General features: G+C 42.4%; 1 protein-coding gene across 2 annotated transcripts in view; it reads right to left on the bottom strand.

Moving 5' to 3' along the window:
- Positions 1-1,811: 1,811 nt before the first annotated feature.
- Positions 1,812-18,367, bottom strand: part of APOL6 (apolipoprotein L6) — a 34,313-nt gene continuing 17,757 nt past the window's right edge. Inside the window, exon 7 of one of the 2 annotated variants that reach the window (XM_033232782.1) lies at positions 1,812-1,935. In XM_033232782.1, coding sequence (XP_033088673.1) covers positions 1,827-1,935 — 109 coding nt within the window. In that variant the 3' untranslated portion in view covers positions 1,812-1,826. Of the gene's footprint in view, positions 1,936-13,907; positions 15,044-18,367 lie in introns of those variants that run through there. The other variant, XM_033232779.1, reaches the window with a different exon arrangement.

Below are 18,367 nucleotides of genomic sequence, written 5' to 3'. Positions count from 1 at the left end.
TATCACAGGGGGTGTACACCTCCTTTGTAATATTGTTCTTAATATCCATGATGGGAGAGGATGATATTACTCCCAAGATCGGAAGAAGTGTACACTGGGGTTTCACGGAAGCAAATCTCACCATGGGAACTTGTACTACCTTGAGCATTCAGACACTGCTTGCTCGTGTGTTATCAGCTCGTTTTTATTTTTAAAAGATGGGGTCTCACTCTGTTACCCAGGCTGGAATGTAGCAATGAGATCATGGCTCACTGCAGCCTCGAATTCCTGGGCTCAAACGATCCTCCTGCCTCAGTCTCCCCAGTAGCTGGAACTATAGAAGAGTGCCACCACACCCTCCATTAACTCTTCATTGCTGCTGTAGGCCACGTGGCTCCACCTTCACTTCCTCCCACCTCAAACACTTGACCCCTCTGTCTGTAATGCAGTGCACTGTGTAGTAAGAGGGAGCCTTTACCTCCTTAATTTATTAGAATCTTCGGACATGGGCTGTCTCTAAGCTGCTGTTCTAAAAATGAGCCAACAATGGCCTGGGCCTATGGACCCATGGGGTTGTTTATTTCTTCACTACAGATTCACATCTGTTAGCTCAAAAGCCCACTGCTGCCAAACTCAAATTTGTACACATCCAGTTATTGTAAAAAATAGTCCCAACAATGAAACTGTTAGCCATTTAGAGCCTGCCTGCTTTGCATGCCCTGTGAAACTTCACAGGACAAGTGTTATCTATGGATGAGCTGGAGCCTCAAAATTCTAAGGCCTCCAAGCTGCCGCCACCCTTGGGAGTTCTCTGACCCGAGGCCCTGTGAGACACCACTAGATGAGTAAGCCCCTCTTCCCTCCCCTTCTCCTCCAGAGTTCCCTTCCACTCCTCACTTCCCCTTCCAGCCATAAACCTCTACAGAACAAATACTCAAAGTCATTTAACAAAATCCAAATAAAGACTTCCATTAAGCTAGAAATATGAGCAATCACTATCACATCAAAGCCAACTCTCAGAAACCAACAGCAAAATCATACTTTGTTAAAAATAAAGTCAGATCAAATTTAAGAATTTTTAAGGTGATTGTGCATGCAAAATAATAATTTGTGAACATGGTAAGAGGAAGTCCAGCAGTTACAGTACAGCTTACAAAGCAAGAATGAGGAGGCACCTTCATCTCTGTCTTGCAAACAGAGCTGCACAAGCTTATTTGTATCGGCTTCATGTTTCCAGGTTGGCAAGGAAGAAAAGCTTAATTTTTATTTGTGGGTAGAGCCAGCATTTGAGGGGAAATCAGGATCAATTCAGTTTCAGTTACATGGCCATAGCTAGTCGGCTCAGGGCCTCTTTCCCTCCCTCCCTCCCTCCCTCCCTTCCTTCCTTCCTTCCTTCCTTTCTTCTTTCTCTCTCTCTCTCTTTCTCTCTTCCTTTCTTTCTTCTTTCTTTCGACAGGGTATCATACTCCAGGCTGGAGTGCAATGGCGTGATCTCAGCTCACTGCAACCTCTGCCTCCAGGGTTCAAGTGATTCCCATGCCTCAGCCTCCTGAATATGTGGGATTACAGGTTCACACCACCACACAAGGCTAATTCTTTTGTACTTTTTGTAGAGAAGGGGTTTCACCATGTTGGCCAAGTGATCCACCTGCCTCGGCCTCCAGAAGTGCTGGGATTACAGGCTTGAGCCACCACACCTGGCCATCTATTTTCCTGTTTGTTTTTAACAATTGCCCAATTTGGGTCATTCTCTCAGTCGTACTCAGAGTGTGACCCACTGCTTAGCACTACACTCGGTTTCCACATGACTTGGTCTCCATGCTGTCTGAAGATCATGAAGCAGAGTTTCAGTAGGTTTTTTCTTTTTTTGACAATTCCAATTGAAGCAGTTTTTGTTGCTCCATCCTCCTGAGATCACGTGATGAGTCAGTGGCTGCTGACAAGCACTGAAGACTCCTGAGAGAAGCAACAGATAGGAAATGTTATCAGTAGGACTAATGAGAGGATAATGCCAAGAGTTTGGAAAGTACCTGAAACTAGAGTCCCCAAGAGCCAAGATTTAATCTCTTGATTTAACTAGATCAGTTGATGATGTTTTCCACATCTGCTGGAGAACCTGGACCTGGCCTTTTATATCTCTAAATATCCAATATTTGGGCATCTATTCTTGTCGTATTCACATAAAAATAGCATTTGTTTTTTCTTCTTCTGGTGTGGCAGTCTCAATCCGATGGGTTTTCCTGGTTTGCAGCTTGGATGTCTCTGGTGATATCATCAGGTTTCTGGTGAACTTTCTGTGTGGCCAACACAGCCTCAGGCACCCAGGTTGTCCAGGTATAACCTGTTGTAGCAATTTCTCTGAAGTCTCTATCAAGTCATCCAGCTCCCATTCGCAGGGCTGTAAGGCTAAGAACAACTCCAGTTTAATGGGTTCAACAGTGTGAATTAAAAGTTATCAGACACCTATGCTTGAGTCTTTTTTTATGAATCTCTTGAAATTTTGTGTCATAGCGATTTGCAAATGCTTTCAGGAAAGCATCAGAGTAAACGATAACCACCTGGTGGATGACAAAAAAATTAAAATGGCCATGGTTAATGATCTCATGAGAGTTCATTTGAATTTTCGTAAGAAAATTTAATTATTCATGAGGTATATGACGTTTTAAGATAACAACTGGAATTATAGCTGATAACATTATCCCAGGACATATCAGATTTCTAGAAATTTCATACAATTTCTGGAACACTTACATTAATAACATATATCTATACAAACATAACATGATACTATGTAACAAATAGCATCCTTTCTTATTTGATAACATAAAACATAAAAGTATAAAATACCAGGAGAAAATGTAGGACATTTTCATAATGTAAAAAATAAATGACAAGGAAAGTTAAATGGCAAATGACTGACTGAAGAATATATTTGCAGGACATGTGACAGACCATGGGTTAATTATGCAAGAGTGTCTACAAATTAAGAAAAAAGTATAGGCAGACAGAAAGAAAATGGACCACAGATCTGAAAAGGTGTGAGGTGTGGTAGGGCATGGCCAGGCTTGCTGCACTGAAACCTCAAGTGGGTGCGATGGTACAGTAAGTAGTGGGATGTGGTGGGATGTACCTCTGATATAGAAGCATTCCCTTACATGTCACAGGAATGAATCTTTTTTTTTTTTGAGACGGAGTCTCGCTCTGTCACTCAGGCTGGAGTGCAGTGACGTGATCTTGTCTCACTGCACCCTCCGCCTCCCGGGTTCAAGTGATTCTCCTGCTTTAGCCACACCACCACACTTGACTAATGTTTTTATATTTTTGGTAGAGATGGGGTTTCACCATGTTGGTCAGGCTGGTCGTGAACTCTTGAGCTCAAGAGATCCAGACCCCTCAGCCTCCCAAAGTGCTGAGATTACAGGTGCGAGCCACCGCTCCCGGTCCAAGAATGAATCTTGAATGCCGATCAACCCTTGACCCCAAACTAAAATACTGTAAAAGCCACAAGTTCTGGCTTGCTCTGATCTCCTCTGAAATAATGCATTTTTCACTCCGTAGGGGCTGCCGAGAGCACCATACTTCAGGCAACCTCCTCAGGAAACCAAGAGAGATAGGCAAGCTACATCCCCTTCCTGGCATCCTTGATTTTGCCAAGTACAAGTGCAGGCAATGACATCAAATGTTTCACCTCTCAGATGGCAAAAATGCAAATGATTGAGTACCTCGAATTTGGATGACAGTGTACTGCAAAAGGTCTGTCCACACACTACTGGTAGAAATGAGAATCTGGCAATATCTATAGACATTGTGAATGTGAATCCTCTGTCAGCGGAATGGCAACTGGATTAGCTTGAGAAACTAAAGACTAACACATCTATGTCCTTTTCAGCCCAATTAGACAGAATCGAGTCATTTTACCTTAGGGACTGCGCTAAGAGGAGCAGTTACAGGATTTGTTGCTAATGACTTACAGGACTCCAAATGACAATGCTTACAAATCTATAGATTCTTGAAGGGAAAGGAGCACTGTACAGCTAACATTAAAGTCAGGATGTGTGCAGGGCACGGTGGTGCACGCTTGTAATCCCAGCACTTTGGGAGGCTGAGGTGGGAGGATTGCTTGAGACCAGGAGTTCGAGACCAGTCTGAGCAACACAATGAGATTCCCATCGCTACAAAAAATTTAAAAATTAACTAGGCCTGGGCTGGGCGCAGTGGCTTACGCCTGTAATTCCAGCATTTTAGGAGGCCGAGGCAGGTGGATCACCTGAGGTCAGGAGTTTGAGACCAGCCTGGCCAACATGGTGAAACCCCGTCTCTACTAAAAATACCAAAAATTAGCTGGGTGTGGTGGTGCGCACCTATAATCCCAGCTACTCGGGAGGCTGAGGCAGGAGAATTGCTTGAACCCAGGAGGCAGAGGTTGCCGTGAGCTGAGATCATGCCATTGCACTCCAGCTTGGGTGACAGAGCAAGACTGTCCAGAGAAAAAACCAAACAACAACAACAAAAAACTAGGTGTGGTGGCACACACCTGTAGTCCTGGCTACCCAGGAGGCTGAGGTGGGAGGACGCTTAAACCTAAGAGTTGGAGGCTTCAATGAGATATGATCATGCCACTGGACTCCACTGTGCAACAGAGACAAAAAAGAAGAAGAAAGAAGAAAGAAGAAGAGGAAGAGAAAGAGGAAGAAGAGGAAGAGGAAGAAGAGGAAGAAGAGGAAGAAGAAGAAGAAGAAGAAGAAGAAGAAGAAGAAGAAGAAGAAGAGGAGGAGGAGGAAGAAGGAGGAGGACGAGGAGGAGGAGGAAGAGGAGGAGGAGGAGGAGGAGAAGGAGGAGAATGAGAAGAAGGAGAAGAAGGAGAAGAAGAAGAGAATCACAGCTATGGCCAGCTGGTCATGGCAAAATGCACTTCCTCTTTCAGAACCCTTTACAGAACCCTTGGCAGGTGCACAGAGCACCACAGAACCAAGGGGCCCAAAAGAGAGTCTTGGCTGGGGTTTTTTATGTTTCATGGGTCACATACAGAAATTCCTGTTACATAACTAGCTTGTGCAGCACATCTCTCTGGGAGTCTCACCAGGAGCAAATCAGTCTCACTGTTATCAATAAACAATGCTGACAAGTTGGTGCAAACCACGCCAAACTCCTTTTTGGCCCCCTGCCTACAAAGCGACACTATTCATCGGCTTTCCTGCCTTGGCCATCATCCATGCCAGGCAGGAAGTTTAGTACAACCGCTCAGTTTCATTCCAGGCATGCTGCAATTCACGCTCAGAGTGCAGGAACTAAACAAGGAAGAGGTGTGTTTATTGGGTTTTTGGGCAAAAGGAGGAAAGATAAATGTAACTGATTTATCCATTCCCACAGTTCCGCATCCCTCACTCCAAATGCAGAACTCACGTCCCGGGCCTGCCCCCTCAGGATGGAGCTCTCGGGGTCATGAATTGGCTCTCGGGCCTCCATTTTTGCTAGTGTGGCTTGTTTTAACAGTTGACGATGTCATAGGCTCCAGATTGGGGTACAAGCATCCTATAAATAAACCAGTCCGTTCCACAGACCCCCAGCCCCAGGCCAGCTCTTCTGCTGGTCATCTGCTACCTATCACACATACACACTCTGTTTATATCTACCAGACACAGGCCTGCCAAGGCTGTTCCATCAGGACAGAGGAATGGTGGATATCTTTTATACTTTGCCCATCATAATTTTCTTCCTGGAAGTGTGGCTGCACCCCCTTTGCAGAGGAGAGTGCATGACTCACTTGGCCTATCCCATGACTGCAGAGGATTGCAGAGGTTCACAAACCATTTGGGCCTAGCCACTTGGTAATTGAACTGTTTGATATTTCTGTGACCTAGGGAAGCTGTGAAAAAAATTGCTGAAACACTAAGGCTCTCAGACACTAACTGGAGAACCTCTACCGTGCTGGTTGCTTTGGGCAGAACCATTCCCAGGACTTCTGTGGGAGAAATAGGTAGGAAAGATGGACTCCCTTCCCTCTGGGGCTGCTAGTTTAAAGGCAAGGTAAATCTAGATCTCTGATGGCCATCTTTTCCATGATGTACAAAGGTCATTCCTAGGAAAGGAACCCACGCGGAGGAAAGCAGACCTGAGATAGACAGGAGTCCTAGGCCAGGCGCGGTGGCTCACAACTGTAATCCTAGCATTTTGGGAGGCCAAGGGGGCAGATCACTTGAGGTCAGAAGTTCGAGACCTGTCTGGCCAATATAGTGAAACCTCGTCTCTACTAAAAATACAAAATCAGCCGGATGTGGTGGCACTTGCCTGTAATCTCAGCTACTTGGGATGCCGAGGCAGGAATCACCTGAACCTGGGAGGTGGAGTTGCAATGAGCTGAGACCGAACCACTGCCCTTCAGCCTGGGCAACAGAGTGAGACTCTGTCTCAAAAAAAAAAAAAAAAAAAGTCCTAGTATGTAGTTGAGCACCTGGAATCAACCTTACCTGAAGCAGGGCCATCGCTGGACTTTTCATTACATGACCTGATTCATTCCTGAACCAGTCAGCAATCCTAGCTGCTAACAAAAGTGAACCCAAACTACCTTAATCAGAAAAGCACTGTATTACCAAATATTAGGTATCTCAGAAGCTCTCTAGGAAAGAAGGAAAAATGGCCTGTATACAGTTTGTGTCCATAAGCAACACCCCCAGGAACAGCACCCAAAATCACACTGAAAAGTGGTTTAGTGGGAAGCACTGCTAAGCACAGACAGCTCTGACTTCAGCACCGTTGTCACCAACACGACCAATGCTGGACACACGACTACAGCCTCTTATGCTGTTGGCTCTGGAAACAGGATGTAACTGCTGCCATTATCCCCAGAATAGATTCTGGAGCGAGCTCATGATTTGAAGTCTAGTATGGGTACAACGGTTTGGCTGCATCTCTGCATCAAGAGAGGCTGGGAATGAGGATCTGATTTCTGTAGTCAGAGGCTATTGCCACGTCCCACCAAGAGCTGTAGAGCAGGGAGCGCCCCCAAATGGAGGCAAAGTGTTTACTGGGCAAAAATAATCACCAAAGTCTACAAAGCCTTTGACTACCCAACGTCAGTGAGTGCATGCACGTGTGTGTGCGCGCACACACACACACTTAAATAAAACCAAGTAACAGAAAGTAATATTTATAAACCCCTTTTAGCCCACATACACACAAAAACACTCTTTTCAAAACGGGATCAGGACACATCAGTTACTGCATCCAGCTCCAAGTCAGCTTCCAGTTCCATCCCAGGGCAGATCACCCATGTCTTCATTCTAGCTTCTTGGAGGCTGAGAAAGTGAGTTTACCGATCAAGTGCTGGGTGGCTGTGATGGTTTACAAATGTCCACCAGAGTACACAGCAGTTTCTCTCCTCCTCTCCTTCTCTCTCTCTCTGTCATTCCTTCTCTCTTTCTCTCTCTCATTCCTTCTCTTTCTCTCCTTCCTTCTCTCTCATTCCTTCTCTCTCTTTCTCTCTATCATTCCTTCTCTCCTTCTCTCTCATTCCTTCTCTCCTTCTCTCTCATTCCTTCTCTCCTTCTCTCTCTCTCTCATTCCTTCTCTCTCTTATTCCTTTTCTCCTTCTCTTTCTCATTCCTTCTCTCTCATTCCTTCTCTCTTTCTCTCTGTCATTCCTTCTCTCCTCTCTCCCTCGTTCCTTCTCTCCTCTTTCTCTCATTCTTTCTCTCCTCCTCTCTCGCATTCCTTCTCTCTCTTTCTCTCTGTCATTCCTTCTCTCTCTCTCTCTCTCTCTCTCTCTCTCTCTCTCTCTCTCTCTCTCTCTCTCTCTCATTCCTTCTCTCTCTTTCTCTCTGTCATTCCTTCTTCTCTCTCTCTCATTCCTTCTCTCCTTCTTTCTTTCATTCCTTCTCTCCTTCTCTGTCTCTAATTCCTTCTCTCTCTTTCTGTCATTCCTTCTCTCCTTCTCTTTCTCTCATTCCTTCTTTCTCTCACTCCTTCTCTCCTCTCTTTCTCATTCCTTCTCTCCTCTCTCATCCCTTCTCTCTCTCTCTCTTATTCTTTCTCTTCTTCTCTCTCTCATCACTTCTCTGTCTCTCTCATTCCTTCTTCTCTCTTTTGCTCATCCCTTCTCCAATCTGCATGTAAGTGGACCTAAACAGTTCAAACCCATGTTGTTCAAGGCTCAACTGTAATTGTACGTGTAGAAAATACAAAATAATGTATGGGTAATTCATTAGATTATAATAAATTTAGTGAGGTCCCTGGATACGAAGTCAATATACAGAATTGCATTGTATTTCTTCATAGTAAGAGACAAACAATAAAAAAGTAAAATAAATAATTTATGACATTAGAACACATCAAATACCTAAGAATATATCCAGCAAACAATTTTCAAGACACTCAAACTACAAGGCATTGTTAAAATAACTGAAAGACCTAAATAATTGGAGAGATACTATGAATCAAAAAATTCAATTTTGTCAGGAATTCAATTATTTTCAAACTGATCTATAGATTCAATAAAATACTAGCAGATATTTTTATTGGAACATTGACAAGTTGATTCAATTTTAAAATTTATATGGAAATAAAAATGACCTAGAGTAATAGAAGAAATCTTGGTGAAGAACAAGTTGGAAAATTTACATTACAGGATCTAAAAGAGTCATTGTAAATCCACAGTAATTAAGAGTATGGTATTGCACAAGGCCAGACAAATAGGCCAATGGAACAAAACAGAGAATTCAGAAACAAACAGTGTAAGTTCTGTTGGTCTATTTGTCTAACTTTGTGTTTGTACCATCACCTCATTTACAACAAAGGCACCCTGCAATGCAGTAGAAGAATGGTCTTTGCCACAAATAGTGATGATCAATTAGATATTCATATGGGGGAAAAGTGAACTTTTTTTGAGATAAGGTCTTGCTCTGTCTCCCAGGCTGGAGTGCAGTGGCATGATCTTGGCTCACTATAACCTCCACCTCCCAGGTTCAAGTGATTCTTATGCCTCAGCCTCCTGAGTAGCTGGGATTATAGACACGCGCCACCACGCCTGGCTAATTTTTGTTTTTTTAGTAGACATGGGGTTTCACCATGTTGGCCAGCTGATCTTGAACTCCTGGCCTCATGTCATCCACCCACCTCAGCCTCTCAAAGTGTTGGGATTATAGGCATGAGCCACCGTGCCCTGCCAAAGAAAGTGAATCTTGATTCCTTCCTCACATCACACATAAAAATCAATTCCTGATGATGACAGATTTAAAAATTAAAATAAAACAATAAAATCTGTAGAAAAAATCAGAGGAGGATATGTGCACTATCAAGGGATATGCAAATATTCTATACAGCATTAAAAGAACTGATAGATGGAAGAAAACATTTATAACTTGAACTTCACTAACATGAAAAAATTTTGTACATTAAAATATACCAGTAAGAGCACACCCATGTTTATAGCAACATTATTTACAATAGTCGAAAGGAGGAAGCAATCTAAGTGTCAGTGTGATATAGATGCAGGAGATGGCCAAATGCCAAGGCAGATAGGGAAGGGTTCCTGGAGAAACTCCGACCCACCCCGGGTTACACCAGACGTAATCATGAAATTTTTACACCAGACCTTTTGTGCAGATAAGGGAACCTGCACAGGGGGCTTGTCTGGGCATACCCACAGCAGACCGGGGGCCCACATGCCCTAGGGGAATGGGGTGGAGCTACTGGAAGTTCACACCTTATGCAGGGGAGGAGCCTGACCTTCAGTTTGTGTCTGGTGGCCCTGGTATTCAATTTGTGAAATGGAAATCTGCTTGCAGAGCCCCTCTCTTTGCTGAGAGCTTTCCTTTCACGGAATAAATTCTGCCCTCCTCACCCTTCAATGTGTCTGCGTGCGTAATTTTTCTTGGTTGTGAGACAATAACCTGGATTTAGCTAAACTAAGGAGCAAAAACCCCGTGTCAAATGGATGAATAGATAAACAAACTGTGGTACAACAAAGATTGGTACAAAAGTAATTGTGGTTTTCATTTAATTTTTAACTTTTAATTGCAAAAACCACAATTACTTTTGCACCAACCTAATATATACATCCAATATTAGTTAGCCTTGAGAAGGAAGGACATTCTGACACATGCTACAACATGGATGACCCTTGAAGACGTTATGCTAAGTGAAATAAGCCAGGCTAGGCACAGTGGCTCACGCCTGTAATCCCAGTACTTTGGGAGGCTGAGGCAGGTGGATCACTTAAGGTAAGAAGTTTGAGACCAGCCTGGCCAACATGGCGAAACCCCATCTCTACTAAAAATAGAGATGGGGTGTGGTGTCATGGACCTGTAATCCCACCTACTCAGGAGGCTGAGGAGTATTGCTTGAACCCAGGAGGCAGAGGTTGGAGTAAACCAAGATCATGGCACTGCACTCCAGCCTGGGTGACAGGGTGAGACTCTGTCTCAAAAAAAAAAAAAAGAGAGAGAGAAATCAGTCACAAAAAACAAATACTGTATAATTGTGCTCATACGTGGTATTTAGAGTAATCAAATTCACAGGAACAGAAAGTAGAATGATGATTGCCAGTGTATAGGGGAAGAGGCAATTGTTACTGCCTCTTTTGTTATTGTTATTGTTTATTATTATTGTTTATTTTAGAGAGTTTCAGTTTTGGCCGGGCGCTGTGGCTCAAGCCTGTAATCCCAGCACTTTGGGAGGCCGAGACGGGTGGATCATGAGGTCAGGAGATCGAGACCATCCTGGCTAACACGGTGAAACCCCGTCTCTACTAAAAAATACAAAAAACTAGCCGGGCGAGGTGGCGGGCGCCTGTAGTCCCAGCTACTCGGGAGGCTGAGGCAGGAGAATGGCGTAAACCCGGGAGGCGGAGCTTGCAGTGAGCTGAGATCCGGCCACTGCACTCCAGCCTGGGCGATAGAGGGAGACTCCGTCTCAAAAAAAAAAAAAAAAAAAAGAGAGAGAGAGTTTCCGTTTTGCAAGATGAAAAAAGTTCTGGAGATAGATGGTAGGGACGGTTGCATAACAATGTGAATGTACCTAATGCCACTGAACTGTACACTTTGTAATGGTTAAAATGGTAAATTTCATATTATATATATAGTACCAAAAATTTAAAAATACATATACCAGTTAGTTAGAGGGTATATATCAGTAAGAGACTATCAGTTTAGAGACCACCTTAAAATTGTTAGTGCCTCAAGCTACAGCCTGAGAGAAGATATTTATGATAAATATATTGGACAAAAGACTTAAATGTAAAAAAAAAAAGAAATTCTTCAATAAATAAGAAAAATAACAGAATAAAAATGGGCAAAAGGCTTGGACAGGCATTTCACAATGAAAGAGATTAAAGGGGTCAATAAGCACATGGATACTCAATATCATATGTCACAAAGAGGCCGGGCGCGGTGGATCACACCTGTCATCTCAGCACTTTGGGAGGCCGAGGTGGACGGATCATGAGGTCAGGAGATCAAAACCATCCTGGCTAACACGGTGAAACCCCGTCTCTACTAAAAATACAAAAAACTAGCCAGGCATGGTGGCCGGTGCCTCTAGTCCCAGCTACTAGGGATGCTGAGGCAGGAAAATCCTTGAACCCAGGAGGCAGAGGTTGCAGTGAGCCGAGATCGTGCCACTGCACTCCAACCTGGACGACAAGAGCTAAACTCCGTCTCAAAAACAAACAAACAGACATATGTCATCCAAGAAATATACATTCAAATCACAATCACAAAGACATCACTACTTGCTCAGCAAACTGGCTAAAATTTTTTAGTGACAATACCAATAGATGGTGAGGATGTGGAACAACTGGAACTCTAACCATTACTGGTGGGAATGAAAATAGATACAATCACTTCAAATGTGTTTATTAAAGCTAAAATATGTACACTCTACAAACTGTGGTTCTTCTACTTGCCATATGTCCAAGAGAAGTGAGTGTATAAACCTACCAAAACATACTCTATTAATCTGTTCTAATGCTGCTAATAAAGACATACCTGAGACTAGGTAGTTTATAAAGCAAAGAGGTTTAATGGACTCACAGTTCCACATGGCTGGGGAGGCCTCACAATCGTGGTGGAAGGTGAAGAAAGAGCAAAAGGGCTTCTTTTTTTTTTTTTTTTTTGAGACGGAGTCTCACTCTGTCGCCCGGGCTGGAGTGCTGTGGCCAGATCTCGGCTCACTGCAAGCTCCGCCTCCCGGGTTCCCGCCATTCTCCTGCCTCAGCCTCCCGAGTAGCTGGGGCTACAGGCGCCCGCCACGTCGCCCGGCTAGTTTTTTGTATTTTTTAGTAGAGACGGGGTTTCACTGTGTTAGCCAGGATGGTCTCGATCTCCTGACCTCATGATCCGCCCGTCTCGGCCTCCCAAAGTGCTGGGATTACAGGCTTGAGCCACCGTGCCCGGTCTACTTTTTAAAAAATCTTATTGGGATTTTCTCTGTAGACTAGTGCTTGACATATTTTTACAAATGATCCCAAAGCATTTGAAAGAAACTTATTCTCTGCTTTTTAGGAGAAAATGTATGGGTGTAAATTAAGATTTTAAATTGTGTTATATAGGAGGAAACACTAATTTTGCTTTTTCTTGTTTCTATGTGGTGGAACTTTCATGAGAGCAAAGCTCCCAGCCTCCCGCAGGGAGGGGGCAAAATGTATCTGTTCATCTTTGAAGGAGCGGGGCCATGTATAGCTCAGTCCTTTTTTCTTCTCAACTTTCCTTCGGATCTACCTACCCACGGGAGAGCACGTATTTTGTTCTGTTCCTTCAAGTTGCAGGTGTCAGAGAGACAAGCCCTGTTGGAGAGGCATGCAGTTGTCCAGGGTGCCTGCTCCAGAGATGGAAAATCTGGCCAGTGGTGGGGTGAAATATTCATAAGCCCACATGGCTCAGAGAGAAGGAACCTCATTCTCTAACAGCTTCACCAGTAATTAAGGCGCTATTTCTATCTCCATCTGCCTAATTCTTGTGTCTATTTCTGGGTTGTTGCATGGGGCCAGAAACGTTGTACAAAGAGTGCAATTTAAGGGGCAAAATAATACCCAGAGATTGTGTTGCTCGAGCCTAAATTCCGGCCTTTGGCTTTGGGTTACAAAAGTCATGCGGTGTCAGGGACTAGGCACGCACAGAGCTGTGTGGCTTTATTCTCAAGATTGGCTGCTGAAAATAGAGTCAAGATTTTTTTGTTTGTTTGTTTGCTTTACCGGAATAGCTCTTAGTTGATGCTAAGCCCTGTGGCCTTAACAAACAGGTGCAGTTGAGAGAATGAATCAATTACAGGAATGAAAAATTCTGTTTACAAATCTTTTAGGTATTGGTTGCTGAGGCTGGGGAACTTTTTTTTTCTCCTTTTACAGAGTTTCTCAGCTTGCCACTTTTATTTTATTTTATTTTATTCTATTCTATTCTATTTATTTTATTTTATTTTATTTTATTTTGAGATGGAGTCTCGCTCTGTCGCCCAGGTTGGAGTACAGTGGCACAATCTCGGCTCACTGCAAGCTCCACCTACCGGGTTCACACCATTCTCCTGGGCAACAGAGCAAGACTCCATCTCAGAAAAAAAAAAAAAAAAAAGAATGGCTACTCCATAGACAGAGCAGCCCCAAGGGCTGCTGGTTGTTGCCCATTTTTATGGTTATTTCTTAATTATATGCTAAACAAGGGGTGGATTATTCAAGCCTCCCCTTTTTAGACCATAAAGGGTAACTTGCTGATGTTCCCATGGCATCTGTAAACTGTCATGGCTCTGATGAGAGTGGAGCAGTGAGGATGAACAGAGGTCATTCTCATCGCCATCTTGGTTTTGGTGGGTTTTAGCCAGTTTCTTTATTGCAACCTATTTTATCAAGGTATTTATGACCTGTATCTTGTACCAACCTCCGGTCTCATCCTGTGACTTAGAATGCCTAACTCTCTGGGAATGCAGCCCAGGAGGTCACAGCCTTATTTTACCCAGACCCTGTTCCAGATGGAGTTGCTCTGGTTTAAGCACCTCTGACATTTCTTCCCTCCCTTTTATAAGAGAACCCTTAATCATAAGGGTTGCAGAGAGACTCAGATTCATCTCCTGTAACTTCTTCAGACTGAATAGGGGTGATGATATTCCTGCCTAACTATGAGAGTCTCTTGTGTTTAGGGTAGAGAGGAGCTCAGTCAGAAAGTATCAGTATAGTAATGGCCATTCATAACTCCAAGTTTTGACAAGAGGTGATACCTGGAAGATTAATAAGTGTTTAATTTAAGAAATCGTTGAGCAAGCATATCCTTATTCCTACACAGAAAGAGTACAATAGCAATATATTCCACAACAGTAAAGCAAAGTAAGTAAAATTATTCCAAGTAAACTAAATTAGAAAGCTTTCCAAGAACTGGGCAACTGTTGGAGCCAAGCTGACATGGGGTCGATAGTTGAGTCCAGTGTGCTCAGAACTAGAATATTGATTCACACTTTTACATTACCCATCTGTCTTGTTTCTTTTAAGCTGCAGTCAGGAATGGTTGGTTTACAGGAATAAGCAGGGTTAGCCTAAATTGCAGAAACAAACTTAAAACAACTGATGAGACTAGAATTTAATAACAAGTGTACCATAGTTTTTGAAACATAATATTTCTCTCTCCAGTTTCCCATATTTACTAAAGACAAATTATGGCAACACCAATTTGCCTTTTCATACTTGACCTAATTATTTGTCTAAAGTGCTTCAAGAATAATGATTTTTTACATAAGCTCTTTGTAAATTGGCTTTGATGGAACTCTCTTCCATAGAAGGAATTTTAGATAGGACTTTTATTAGAGCCGAGCCTTGCCATGGGTTTGTATCCTCAAATACCTATGAATTGAGTAAATTCCTCTCCTCTTGAGGTTCCAAGATAACTTGGGGCCCCTGGGCCTGATAGAAAGTGACATTCTTTACTTACCACCAATCAGAAGCCCTATACAGGGACCGTGGAGGCAAGATATGAGGCCAGTTTTCCCAAGGGACTTTTATTGGCTTTACAAGTTAAGTTTGATTCCTTAAAGGAAAGCACAATATTCCAGTCAAGGCCTTGGTAAAATAACCAGTTTTTCCAATTGTGCCCTGTTACAAAAGAAAACAGATTCTAATTGCACTTATGCAAATAACTATACTGCCATAAGTTAAGAATACTCGCAACTAGTTTTCAAATTCTGGAGAAATCATGTAGAGAGAAACAAATATGCTCCAAATTTTGTTCACAGAAGTACACTTTACTCAATTGTTAAAAGCTGTAAATAGCTCAAAAGAAAAGTTTCCTTGTCTCTGAAAAACAAAAAAAAAATGATCAGCAACATTTTAAGCAAAGTAAAAAACAAAAGATTACTTCAGACTTCTATTAGTTTACTCCATGCAGTTAACTTCTGTTCTGTTTGATAGCTATGAACATTTCAGCTCTCCATGAGAGTTCTGAAAGTTTTTTCTCTATTCTGATGTCACATTTCCAAAGTTATCAGAATCCTACACTCAAGAACACCTATTAGAGTTTTATAGTTGATTATAAACCACCTTTTAAAGAGGGTTAAAACAAGACAACAATTGTTTGTGGGTGATGAAACATGTTAGGACAACCACAGTCAAAAACATGATAGACAAAGAAATTTGGTTACCTCTGTGGCATACAATGATTTTATATAACAATTATAATTATTAATAACATACTCTAAGTCATATCATAATTATAGGAGTTTTTCTTAAAAATAATTTTGGAACACATACCGGTAACATTTATACAAATACAGCCCAAAGAAAGCCAAACACCATTTCATATTTGATGATGCTTCCTGTATGACTTTTATACTAAATAAGCCAAATGTCACTGTTGCATTAGTGCATTATTGATGTCAAACCTAGTTCTTAATAAAACCTTATAGACATATCTACCCAATTTTAATGTTTGACCATAAGGTAAGATTCTCATAAACCTTTTACAACCCTTTACAAATGTTTGTTAAAGAGTAGGTCATAGGCCGGGCGCGGTGGCTCAAGCCTGTAATCCCAGCACTTTGGGAGGCCGAGACGGGCGGATCACGAGGTCAGCAGATCGAGACCATCCTGGCTAACACAGTGAAACCCCGTCTCTACTAAAAAATACAAAAAAAAAACTAGCCAGGCGTGGTGGCGGGCGCCTGTAGTCCCAGCTACTCGGGAGGCTGAGGCAGGAGAATGGCGTAAACCTGGGAGGCGGAGCTTGCAGTGAGCTGAGATCTGGCCACTGCACTCCAGCCTGGGCGACAGAGCGAGACTTCGTCTCAAAAAAAAAAAAAAAAAAAAAGAGTAGGTCATAAGCAGGATTTTGCTCTAACAAAAACCTGTTGTGCTTTTATTCCAATGTTTAATTTATGGAAAAACTGAATAACACCTCTTTAACTTTAGCCAATATATTCACAAACAAAATCTCTTACAATTAATTTTTTTAATAAAACTTCCACAACTTTCTTAAAAACCTTCAGCTTTATTCTATCTAACTTAAAACAATCCTCGGCTGGGCGCGGTGGCTCAAGCCTGTAATCCCAGCACTTTGGGAGGCCGAGACGGGCGGATCACGAGGTCAGGAGATCGAGACCATCCTGGCTAACACGGTGAAACCCCGTCTCTACTAAAAATACAAAAACTAGCTGGGCGAGGTGGCGGGCGCCTGTAGTCCCAGCTACTCGGGAGGCTGAGGCAGGAGAATGGCGTAAACCCGGGAGGCGGAGCTTGCAGTGAGCTGAGATCCGGCCACTGCACTCCAGTCCGGGAGACAGAGCGAGACTCCGCCTCAAAAAAAAAAAAAAAAAAAAAAAAATCCTCTAACCCTTTAGGAGAAGAAAAGAAAATTCATGGCTGGCGTGGTGGCTCAAGCCTGTAATCCCAGCACTTTGGGAGGCCGAGGCAGGTGGATCATGAGGTCAGGAGATCAAGACCATCCTGGCTAACATTGTGAAACCCCATCTCTACTAAAAAAATACAAAAAATTAGCCAGGCGTGGTGGTGGGTGCCTGTAGTCCCAGTTACTCGGGAGGCTGAGGCAGGAGAATGGCGTGAACCTGGGAGGCAGAGCTTGTAGTGACCCAAGATCATGCCACTGTACTCCAGCCTGGGTGACAAAGCGAGACTCCGTCTCAAAAAAAAAAAAATTTCACTTTGCTAACCTTACAGGTAGAACTGTTTCTTTAGTAGTCTTAATTACATGTTACAATGTTAACTCTTAGCAACTTTTCCTTTTGGTGAAAAACCTGGTCAGTAAGTGATATTAATTATGTACCAGGTGTGGAGCCTAGGCCACCAGAGGGTCTGACTATTTCCAACATAGCTAGGGGGCATGGCTAACTCCACATGTCCCAGGCCTTGTCTAGAATATAATACTCCAAAATAAATTGAACAATTTTTAAAAGTCAAAGAAGCAGTTTATGACTTTACTACATTTAGTAAACCTACTATCTGACCTGCATAATTTAGACCAAATATTTACATTTTTGAAAATATTTTTATTTTACCAATAGTCTTTAAAACTGTCTTCATTTCCCAAAGGTTAGTTAAGTTACATGAACTAAATAAAAGGCATTATACTTTTTAATTTTCTGAGAAAATATTTGATTTAAGCTCTTATTATTAAACAAAATTAATCAAAGCTCTTTCATATATAAATATCACACACAGAACCTATATAAATACACAGACAGACAGAAGATAAAAGACTCTTCCTTAAGCCAGGAATGGGACTCTGAATCCAGGTCACCCTTGTGAAAAAAGAAATCACAGCCACATGGTTATAAGGTCAAGTTCCCAAGGACGTACAGGACAAGAAGAAAACCTCATTCAATTTTTTTCAGGGTCCCGCAGAAAAGTTCGTAATTTTCCAGTTTGCTGGGCCATCTGAAAACAGGCTTACAGGTGTCCTAAGCCCACATTTTATCCTAAGGTGCCCCTCTTGGTGACAGAACAATACAGAAAGACCCACAAAACACACCCGATTCACTACAGCTTAAGATTAGCCTCGTGAATCCTTTTGCCCATTAATCAAAACTTTATAGGAGATAAACAGTGATTTTTACCATTCCGTCGACCGGTTTGCACAGAGAGAGAGAGGAAAGGGAAGGGAGAAAAGTATTGCTTATGGCAGGGTGGGGAAGGCAAGGTGTTCAGGGAGGCCAGAGCTTTCTGCCCACTGCAGCAGACACTGAATCAAATTTACCATATAAATTTACCATATAAGATTCTTTCTTATATAAAATTATTTCTCTTTAAGCTTTTTAACCTTGAAAAAATTCTTTATTTTTATAACTTTATTTACATCATTTTTTATTTTCTGGTTCCTTTTACCTGGTTTTATACATAACTTTTTAATAAGCTTTGAATTAGACAAAACTTGTTCACTTTTTTTGTTTTAAAAAAAAGGACACACTT

This window comes from Trachypithecus francoisi, unplaced genomic scaffold (genome assembly GCF_009764315.1).
Source record: "Trachypithecus francoisi isolate TF-2019V2 unplaced genomic scaffold, Tfra_2.0 Lachesis_group14, whole genome shotgun sequence".
NCBI classification, from domain to species: domain Eukaryota; kingdom Metazoa; phylum Chordata; class Mammalia; order Primates; family Cercopithecidae; genus Trachypithecus; species Trachypithecus francoisi.
The sequence above is the reverse complement of the archived record's forward strand: the minus strand, read 5'-3'. Positions and strand labels throughout refer to the sequence as shown.